At 39.0% G+C, this 10,800-nt stretch overlaps 1 protein-coding gene across 2 annotated transcripts; it reads left to right on the top strand.

The window, feature by feature from the left end:
* The first annotated feature begins 345 nt into the window (after nucleotides 1-345).
* On the top strand, nucleotides 346-10,405 carry LOC136855686 (zinc finger protein 706-like). 2 transcript variants are annotated; one of them, XM_067132989.1, is made up of 3 exons: nucleotides 346-503; nucleotides 8,515-8,666; nucleotides 9,033-10,405. In XM_067132989.1, exons 2-3 carry the CDS (start codon nucleotides 8,523-8,525, stop codon nucleotides 9,120-9,122), a joined length of 234 nt encoding a protein of 77 aa, XP_066989090.1. In that variant the 5' UTR covers nucleotides 346-503; nucleotides 8,515-8,522; the 3' UTR covers nucleotides 9,123-10,405. The 2 variants fall into 2 exon arrangements, with proteins under 2 accessions (XP_066989090.1, XP_066989091.1); XM_067132990.1 differs by lacking the exon at nucleotides 346-503 and adding an exon at nucleotides 582-739.
* The last annotated feature ends 395 nt before the right edge of the window (nucleotides 10,406-10,800 follow it).

Genomic DNA, 10,800 nt, shown 5'->3' with positions numbered 1-10,800 from the left:
GGAAAAATGTATGAGGAAATGCCCATATTACTTAATTATCAGGTAGTAAAATCTTACCAATTTTTTGGAACATATCGTTTTCAGAAGAATATGATTAGTGTAGTACTTTTGACAGACCTAATGCAAATAATTAAGGACCGAGTAACAACGATCGGGGAGCATGACGAAAGTTGATGCAGCCATTCCACAAAAGCAATAAGGTACATTTAAGCTGGAAAACCTAAGTAATTAAACCAGCTAAGTTATTCTGCATTCTTTTGCCATACTGATCACCTTCGCTTACGTTCAATTCCGCCTTGGCCGAATGCCTTCAAGCAAGTCATGACACCCGTCCGTGAAAATAGAGAGACATTACTAACAGTCGGCCGAGAATCGTGGTAGGTGTCAGCGTGAAAGGTCTGCCCAGAGTGGGTGAAAACTAAGAACGTGTGCTGCTGTTGCAGTCAAATACTTTTCTTCTTTTCCTTCTGATTTAGTTGGAGTTGGGACGAAACTCGTTATAGGTGAGTACAATCACTGACTGGTCCGTTTTGCAAACGGGGGAATGGCTGCGAAGCGGCTCTTTCCCCCCCCAGGGGGAGATTTTCCCTCGACTGGTGAAACGTCAAGCTTCGTTACTGTGTCAGTGCTGTTGGTGGCAGCTTCTTCTGTGTTCCAACATTCTGTGCCACGGCATGTTGGCATATTATCGAGCTGCGTCTCCAGTTTCCCGACGGTTTCCGAATTCCCCTTCCTCGAGGTGTGTTCGGGAAGCGGGATTTGGGGAGGCCTTGTCGTTTGGCTTATCTAGGGCATTGATCCGTTGGTCCTTAATCGTGCGGGAACGTCTTTGGCCTCGAAAGGGGTAACCGTATAATTTAGGGGGTCCACGATCTCTGCATTACGTAAAGTCAACATCAGCGCAGATGTTAACTGAAATGTTTAAAAACGAGGAAGAATAAGCGGTTTACGCCTTTTCTGCTTGCAGAAGCAGAGATTGCAAAAGAAAAAAACAGAAGGGGACTGTAAATAAACAAAAGCCTGTCTTTGGGGATACCACCGACCCGTAGAATTTTGAGAAAAGCGGAAATTTCGAGAAAAGCTGATAAACTGCTCTTAAAAGTGGCTTGCTGAAGAGCAAGAGCCAGTGCCTGGTTCTTAATTGGTTCGTGGTTCTTAGCTGGTTCTTGGTTCCTACCTAGTTCCTGGTTCCTGTGCTCACACCACAGACACAGCTACAGGCACACTGTTCACATGAGGTGAAGAGCTCTGTTCCCTTCGTTTTTTTTTACAATCTCTGCTTCTGTAAACACACAAACTTCTAATTTTTGGTAGAACTATATATTTATTAGCAAATATACTTTTCTTTGCAGATCTGTTGCAGAAATTGAAAATAGGCTGGGAAAGAACACTTAAACGAAAGGGAGCAGTGAATATGGACCCCTAGATTGTAGTATTACCCCAGGCATTTTTGGGTTTGGTTTTTTCCCCCACCATTTCTGAGGGCTCTGAGCCAGATGTTCCTCGGGACTAGATCTTTAGGCCAGGAGATAGGCTAGGCGTAGTGTATCACCAACTAGTAGTTAACCATCTAATAATCTTTTTGGGCCATATGCAGCTGAAGCCTACCCTAGCACTTTGTATTTTGTTCCATTTCACAATTGGGACCCCCCGGTAAGATTATATCAGTCTAAGGACGCCAGGCTAATCTCCCACATAATAATGGATGAGCTAGGAAAGAAAGCAGCATGGTTTGTGAATTAATATTTTAATATAAAACCCCCATTTCTTGTGATGGCTTGCTACCAACAACACAGGGTATCCAGGAGGGAAAACACATTTAGAAATAATGGGCTATCCTAGTTGGCGGTAATGGGTAATTTTAGACTGGACATAAATGTAAAAGTTATCAAAGGTTGCTCTGTGAAGGATCGGCCAAATGAAATAAAATGCTTAAAAGCAAAAAAATAACAAAAGTCAAAAGACGAGTTAGCAAAGTCCATTACTTAACCAACAGCACAATAAATTATAAGTGTCTGCCACTGATAGGAAAATACCAGTTAGGTCTTATGTTAAGGAAGTGGCAAGAGAGGTGGCTGCCCCCTTCCCTGCCATTAGTAAGAAATATATAAGCAATGGAATATCTCCTGCCTAAAAGTTTTAATATCAATGAAGTGATCTAAAGATTGTTGAGGATTGGGCATAGGCTATGTGCCTCCCTCATATACTTGACATTTTAGATGGTAAGGATGCCCCAGTTTGTGCTCATTGTGACAGGATATTGTCAATTGATCAGATTCTGGTGCGCTGTTCCTGGGTTACGGGCAGCAGGGAAAAGTATTGCATTCACTTGAAATCTCTTGCTTTGAGATTTTGAAGTCTGAGATGAGCAACATGTGGCCTTTTATAAAAAGAGAAATTAAGATTTTTAACAGAATGCAAATTTTGTATTAATATAGTTTTAAATTTACAAATAAAAGTGAATGATATGTACAGTATAATGTTTATTCATTAGTGTATGTATATATATATATATATATATATATATATATATATATATATATATATATATATATATATATATATATATATATATATATATATATATATATACACTGTATTGTGAGTTTTGGATATGGGGCCAATGCACTAAAGATCATATATTCATTCTAAGCTGATGCTTGGATACAACATACTGGAAGTATGTGGCTTTAACATCAATGTGTATTGGCAAGGTAATACATTTTACTGAAGTGGATAAAGGGTGATTCCAAAGAACAGAAAATAGCATGTAGAAATAAGTTCTTGAATCCCAAAAAGGCCCAAAATATGCATCATTTTTTTAATCAAGTTTCTTGACAGCAGTGACTTAAAACTTAATGAGTGCATTTTCCTAAAATTTTATATTTTTGTCTTTTTAGAAGTTCTGGAAATGAATAGGATTTATAATTGTTATGGACTTTTCTCACTCACGAAATGAGGTTCTGTTAATTGTTTATGATGTTAAAAAGATGACTATGGACGAGAACTACTTTCATCTGCACATCTATGTGGTGGAAATGCTTGCAACACTAGTACTGCTCGTTTTGCAAATCTTTTTGATTTTGTGATGGGTCCCTCCCTATTGTTGATGAGCAGTGACACGACTGTAGCAGCATATAACAACAAGTGAGGGAATAGCCTTCTTTTACCTTTGTCCATTGGTGAAGCAGACATAAGTGGGTGGTGTGTCACCCTGTCAGGCTGCAGCCAGACAGTCAAGGAAGGAGGGATATTTGCTGCACCAGTTCCTGTGGAATATTTATGTTTTCGTCAGAACTCTTCCTGCTATGTTCATATGGTGTAAATTAGCTGTATTAAGTCTGAGTATATTTTAGTCGATCTCTCGTATGGTAGTGTGCTTGTTTCATGTTTTGCGGTACAGTCACCACCCAACTTACAAACAAGTTATGTTCTGGACGGACATTTGTATCTTGAATTGTTTGTAAGTTGTTTTTTAATATGTAGTGCATAATTTTTGTTAAAAAAATTATTAAAACATAGGAAGCTATTAGACTGAAATATGTTTACATTCCCCAAGTTAACTTGGGAGTCATAGATTATACCATTTTCACTCTATTTTTAAATTATGCAGTGTTATAAAGAATTACTTTGGATGTTAGAAAGATAAAAAGAAGAAAATGAAATTTAGATTCATGCAACATTAAAAATGCATTTCTTCTATGCTTTGAAAGTTATGATCTAGGAGAGAATTTCTCAGGAGCAGCATCTGACATTGGAAGTTCATAAATTAAACAATACACACAGCCATCTATTGACAAAAATGCAGACTAAACATTTTTTATAGAAAACAGGAATTCATCAAAGAACGAGTAGTCAGGAAGACAGAAATAAGTATGAATATTTTGTAAGCATTAATGTGATTGTAAGAATACATGGTAGTAAATCATGAGAATACTCGGGATAGTCAGGGAAGGGGTTAAAGGAACAAGTTCTTCTTCTTCCTTGTGCAGCAAAATTTATTATTATAAGGCAGAATAGTCATGCAGAGCAAAATTTGAACTTGTGGGTGGCGATGGGGAGTGTTCCAACACAGTTTTAAGATGCAACCCAGTCTGTTCATATCTGAATGTTCACAACATGAAGGGTTGAGAAGTAAGGTGGTGACTATGTCGTTTACAGCAAGCAGAGATAGTAGAATTAGGTTCTGTAGGAACGAGTTTTATATAAATCGAATGCATTTGGTTGGGCATAATGGTCACGGTGTACTGTATATTACCTGTATCAGTTATGAGTGTGATTTACCTTTCATGAAGAATGTTAGGAGTGGTCTGATTCCTCTCACTCCTGCTCCATTTTTAATGCTCCCTGTGGAAGTCAGGAGAAAGACAGGTAAACTTGAGGAAGGTACGAGTTTACCATTATTATTGGTAGGGTACTTTACAGAATATATTATGGGTAAGGATTGCAGTTCCCCCACTGCCATAGTATACAACCTTTTCATGGTTTCTCCGCGAGGGAAAAGGTGTCAGGGCCTTTGTTTGTCTGTAGCCCACCCACTGCAATGCCGTGCATCAGTAGGTTGTCTTATCTGCTGCACGGGAACCAGAGGTTGTCTCAGGATAAAGGTCTGTTCCCTTCACCATTCACCACCTCTCTCTGAGCTGTCGACTGTATGGATATCATCAGCTAGCAAGAGAAATGGTGATGTGTGTGTAACACCTTTTGACAGCTGTTCCTATTGTACTAGCAGCATGTCCTCTTCCACTGCTTCTCTGGTTGTGCAGGCTTTCAGCTCTCTTGGACTTCTTATTGTTAGAGTGGGAGGTGGGTGATTATTCCACCTCAGTGACGTCTTCCAAGAACCCTCCCAACCAGTCTCCTCATTGTCTAGTTAGTCACCCGCTCCCTCCCAGCCTTTTGGTGCTTCCCAACCACTTCCCTTAGTGTAGTCGCTGGGAGTTCATGGCACGTCACTCTCAGACTGCGGATTTGCCAGTTTCTGCTGTCCCGGTTCTTCTTTTTTAGACTTGTTGGATTTCGATCCCAATTCAGATGATTCTCCATCTGTTTTTAAGTGCTTGATAGATCATGCTGCTTTGCTTTAGCCTCACCTTTTTACTGAAGGTGGATCTGTTGATCAGCACTTGGTTCCTGTTCAGGCAAGGAAGAAGTTAAAATATCAGATTCTGTAAAAAGCGCAGTTTTAGGTGATGTTGAAAGAGTTATCCCTTAAAGCAGGTTCTTTTAGCATCCCTTACAGCAGGTTCTCGAAATCAACTGCTATGGTTTCCAGGGTTATGAAGCCATTTAGAGGTGCATGTTATGACACTGGTATGATGCCAGTTCTTTGTCCTTCTCTAGTTCAAGACTAGTGTTTTAAAGTTACTTTACCCAGTGAAGCAAATAGCTCTTGAAACCAGTGAGTGGAACCACTTATGAAGCCAGTATGTATACTGTATTGCTGTATTGAGGTGTTGTCTTCTGCAGAGCTTCCAACATAGCTGCTCATTTAAACATGTTAGTCCTGAATTGGTGAAGGTGTTTGATGAGGCATGGGAGTGTTTTTCTTGGCCCTGGTAGAGTAGTTTCTGACACTTAAGGAGAAGTGTCTGAAGTTTTTACCTACTCAGTTTTAAAGAAACGGAACAGTTGTGATCATATGCATCGTACAAAGTCGCTTCTGCTTAATGGTCAGTAGGTGTTTTTGATGTGCTCCATCACCATCTCCTTAACCCTAAAGTGTTTAATGCCATTGCCAGAGATTTCTCAAATCAGGAGAGTAGGGAAATCTTAGCACAATCTTTAAAGTCCTCCTTCAAGGACCCTGCGCCTGCAGCTTTTCTAACACCATCCTTGCGGAATATTGGCCCAAACTGACCTCAAGCTCTACTTCCAGTTAGCCCTTTTGAGATGATCAAAGCTCATGTTTTAAGGGAAGAATCGCAAAGGCAGTGTTAAATGTCTTTAGCCCTCGAGGTCCCATAGGAGGTGGTCCACAGCAGTTTTGGAGTTGTTGGTAAAGCTTAGGAGCAGAACCTTGGGTGGTGGAGGTTCTAAGGGTTTTCCACCCTTGATGGCACCCTGATATCCTTCCCTTTGAACCCTTATCATCCAGAGAAGTTCCAAACTTTGCAGGAGGAGACCAGACATTTGTTACACAATGAGGCAATCAAGCCGGTTTTAGACAAGTCACTGTGATTTTACACTTGCCTTATTCTTGATCCCAAGGCCATGGGGGCCATCTGGAAGGGCAATGGAATAATTTCTATTGAGTGCAGAACATGCACCTCGGTGTCTCGATCCATCATGGGGTCAAGGAAATGACTAAATTTTGTCTTTGAAAGGAAGGTCATCCAATTCAGTGCTGTTTTGGTCGCATCATGGTGCCACTGGTTATGTGCCTGTATGTTAATGCCACTAGCAGGATGGAGTCATCTTCAAGAAATCCGAGTTTTCCTATACAGGGATGATAGGTTTTGTTCTCACAAACTCATTTCAGCTAGTCTTGAGGGTGAAGGATTGTCTTTTGGATGTGGCCTTGGTGCTGGGCATTCTGATCAGTGATGACAAGTTTGTGCTTCTTGTGAGCCAGTTGGTTTTTTATCCGGGAATGAAGAGCAATTCTTTTTGTGCTTTTCCAACAGAGAGGTTAGACAATTTTCTATCACTGCTGAGAGAATTTTGGCCATTGGAAAAGCCCCCAGCCAAGAAGAGGCGAGCAAGATGCATTAGAAACTGTAGAGCTTTTGGCGGCTTGGAAGGGTCTTATGCTAGCAGATTATCTAGGGACAAGACGGTCACAGTCTGCTCTAACAGTTCAGCCACTTTCTTGCATAAGGGGCCACAGAATTAAAATTTGTTCAGGTTAGCATAGAAACTTCTCCTTTTGACAGAGTCCAGGAACATGAAACTTCTCCTTTTGACAGAGTCCAGGAACATCATTCTTCTACCACAGTTCATCCCAGGGTTAGACAGTGTTATCACAGACCAGCTCAGTAGCAAATGACAAGTTCTTCCAGAATGGGGTCTTCGTCTGCAAGTCTGTCAAACATTGAGGAACCTTTGGGGAGGCCCAACCAATGCTCTATTCACAGCCGGATCCTCAGGCATGGGCAGTTTTTGCTTTTCTTCAAGAGAGGTCAAATCTAGACCTTTACACTTTTTGCCCAATTATTGTACAGTTTTAAGGAAAGTACTCAAGTTGCAGGTGTCAGAGAACTCCTTGGTGGCCCCGTGGGAATGTTTTCTCAAGATACCTCTCTTGGTGGTAGATAATCCTGGCCTTCTACTGTTCTGTTAAGTTCTGGGACAGTCTTTTAGAAGATACCATCAAAACCACCTCATGCTTCATCTGACTGCGAAGACACTCGGCTTTCTCTTGTGAGCTAGAGGCTTTTCGAGAACAGCTAGGAAATCAATCCTTAAATCTAGAAGGCTCTCCACTATTAGATTGCATCAATAACAGTGGCCAGTTCATTGATCTTGTTGCACATCCCGAGGGGTATCCAGCACTTTCACCTCTATAGATAACCTGATTAAGCTCTAGTATCTGAGGTACACAAAGCAAATAAAGGATATTGCTTGATGTTGTCTTCAGTTCTGCGATGCATTAACTTGAATTTCATCACTCGTTACTTAGATTCGAAAGAGGTCTTTCAATCTTTTTAGCTGGAAGCTCCAAAATCTTCCTATCATGGAATTTGGGCACATTCCCAAAGTTTTTGATGTTACCTCAGCTTGAGCTTATGGATAAAACTTCCCATAAGAACTTGACCTGAAAGACACTTATAGTTTTCTGTAAAAGAAAGCTATTGTGCCGGCTTTGCCTGTCCATCTGTACTTTTTCTGTCTGTCCTCAGATCTTAAAAACGTCCTCAGCTCTTAAAAACTACTGAGGCTAGAGTGTTGCAAATTGGTATTTTGATCATCCACCCTCCAATCATGAGACAAACCAAATTGCAGCTGTCTAGCCCCAGTAGTTTTATTTTATTCAAGGTTAAAGTTAGCCATAATCGTGTCTGGCAACGATATAGGACAGGCCACCACCAGGCTTTGGTTAAAGTTCCACGGGCTGCAGGTCATACAGCATTATACCGAGACCACTGAAAGATAGATCTATTTTTGGTGGCCTTGATTATATGCTGTACAGAAAACTCTTTCTTCGGCGTATTGTTTACTTGTTTCTTTTACCTCTTGCTACAGTATTGTGTATTAGTGAGCTTCAAGCCTTTTCTTTTAATATGGGCTTTGTTCATTGGGTTTCCTGTCTCTTTTCCATAGTGTATGGCTAAAAACATCAAAGTTAGAGCCCTTCTTAGGTTTGTAAAGGTGCCTAATTTAACTGCTTTAGTAGGCAGGGAATTAAGTGGAAACTTTGCTGTGTCTAGTTAGAACTCTAAGGATTTACTTTGGCAGGCTTAAACCTTTAAGAGAAGGAGCTGAGAATTTATTTTGTGAGGTTAGGATACTGTCTCTCTCTCTCTCTCATACATAAACCTTTTTTTATACATAAACTTTTTTTTTTTTTTCCAGATACAACAATGGCGCGTGGACATCAGAAAGCTCAGTCCCAAGCAAAAAATTTGGCAAAGCAAGCAGCTATGAAGTCAAAACAGGGCCATAATGCTAATGAGCAGAAGAAAGCTGCTCTTAAAGCACTAACATTCCAGTGCCCTGTTTGTAGGGTAAGTTTATTTAATATGAAAGGTTTTTATGACAATGACTGGTAGTGCATAAGTTATTGCAGTTTTTCGTGGTACAGTACTCATTAGAAATTTGGATTTAGTTTTATTATGTGGGTTATTTAAAATGGGTGGTAATCTTATGTGGTAGTTTTATAGTAAAACTCTTCAAGTTTGACCTGTTTAGCATTTGTTGCTGCTAAGTTTTTCCTCAGGTCCTTGTTTGTGTTCTTTTAACAAACTTCCTAACACCATCTATCTACAATGTATGCCTAAGGCATCTGGGTTATCTAAGATCACAGTAGGCAGCAACATGTAACAAGTGCTAGATAGGTATTGTTCCAAACTCATATATTTTCTTTCTTTCAGGGTATGATGCCTGATCCCAAGACCTATAAACAGCATTTTGAAAATAAGCATCCTAAGGACCCACTTCCAGAAGAACTGAAGGACTTGTGATGCTGCTCTGAAAGTTATGAGCCATGGTGGACACCTGTGCATTACTGTGGGGCTCCAGGGAATCAAGCTCTGGTAGATTTTGTTAATAGAAAAATATGAGAGATCTCAACCCTCATTTTTACGAATTGCCCATTTTCTTTATGCCACCGGTTAAACACGAAACGTTTAAAAAATTCATATGGTATCCATAAAATGTATTGTTAGTATGGATGCTTCATTTACAAGATTCATGGAATGTGTTAGATGAATTATGTATTAGTATGTCAAATAAAAAACAGTCTGTTGCGCATTTGACATAAAGGGCAGAATTCACAGTTCCAGATTATTTCTTTTATGACAGTAGAATAACAAGTACTGTAAAGTACAGTATGCTCTTTTATCAAAAATAAAGAAATTTTATAAGAAAGTTATTTTAAATGAAATGCATTACAACATCTTGTGAATATTTCTGATAAATCCAAATTACAGAAAGCGATATTTGATAGTCTGTGATAATCAACCAAATGTAACTTGGCCATCTGGATGTCCCACTTTGGTGCAAACATAAAACCTGGCAATTCTCTCGCGGTCTTTCCCTCCCCTCGTCCTTTCCTTCCCCAATCCTTCCCTTTACAGAGGAATGTACTGTAGTAGCTTGTGTTAGCTAATAATCTGGAAGCTTGTCATTATTTTCCTAGAATTTTCTTTTCAAGTGAAGGTTTTACAAAAAACATTTTCTTCGAGGAAAAAAAAAAAGTTTTATTTCTGTTTGCTGTATAAGGAAAGTTTGAAAGTTCCCTTTACCAAAAGTCTTGTTATAGCTATATATTGGTGTGTGTTGATAATTGCTTTAATTTACATAATTTGTATCTTGGACAATGATCAGCAGATCTTTGCAGCTTTCACATATCATTTATTGTTTTTATATATCATATCATTCATTACACTGCTTCTTATGCCACTATCTGAAATGAGACAGGATTATTTGTTGTCAGTGAATAATTGATGTTCATTTTATGATTTTTCCAGAGAAGTTTCATCACCTCATTAAGTTATGATTCATTCAGAGTAATAAATAATGAGAAAGCTGTTCTTTTTTGCAGTACTTTTTAGGCTAAATTTAATTTAAAGGAAAAAAAACTTTGTAGTTAGGGAATCCTTAATAGTCAGGATAACTTTATATATCACATCTTGTTGTGTCATCCTACACCAAGGGAAACATTATTATTAGCTCAACATTTTATTATATTTTATATATACAAGCCATGTTCAGCGTGGAAATAATAAGTGTTACCACTTACAAAGTGTTTTAATGTAATCCATCTGTTTTACATATTGCCCTGCTGATGTTTTTCAACTTGACAGACAATTAATTTGAATCTCATTTCTTTAAAGGTAATCTGTTAAAGCAACAACTAAATTATGGTTTTGCATTGAAAAATAGTGTAATTTTATGCAGTGTAAGCTGTTGGTTTTGGTATTTAAAAGGGAGCAGAAAATAACTATGTACCTTTAGAAATGTAACTTTTTTCTGTCCTTAATGTTTCAACCCTTGATAAAAATCAGTGGTGCTGAAGTGTGTTCCTACAGAGATAACAAACCATTGCCTTTCATACAGTAGAATTTTTCAGTGCAAGTTGGAGATGGTTATTGAGCTTATTAACAAGATAGTTATCTGGTGGTCAAGGGGGATTAGTGG

This window comes from Macrobrachium rosenbergii, chromosome 32 (assembly GCF_040412425.1).
Source record: "Macrobrachium rosenbergii isolate ZJJX-2024 chromosome 32, ASM4041242v1, whole genome shotgun sequence".
NCBI lineage: Eukaryota > Metazoa > Arthropoda > Malacostraca > Decapoda > Palaemonidae > Macrobrachium > Macrobrachium rosenbergii.
Note: the sequence above shows the minus strand (reverse complement) of the source record. Positions and strands in the feature narration are given on the sequence as shown.

What these genes read in the sequence shown, in the direction of transcription:
- LOC136855686 (XM_067132989.1), top strand. Translation starts at nt 8,523, where the DNA reads ATGGCGCGTGGACATCAGAAAGCTCAGTCCCAAGCAAAAAATTTGGCA. An exon ending in TCCAGTGCCCTGTTTGTAGG is followed by an intron (nt 8,667 to 9,032) that starts GTAAGTTTATTT and finishes TCTTTCTTTCAG; the next exon opens with GGTATGATGCCTGATCCCAA.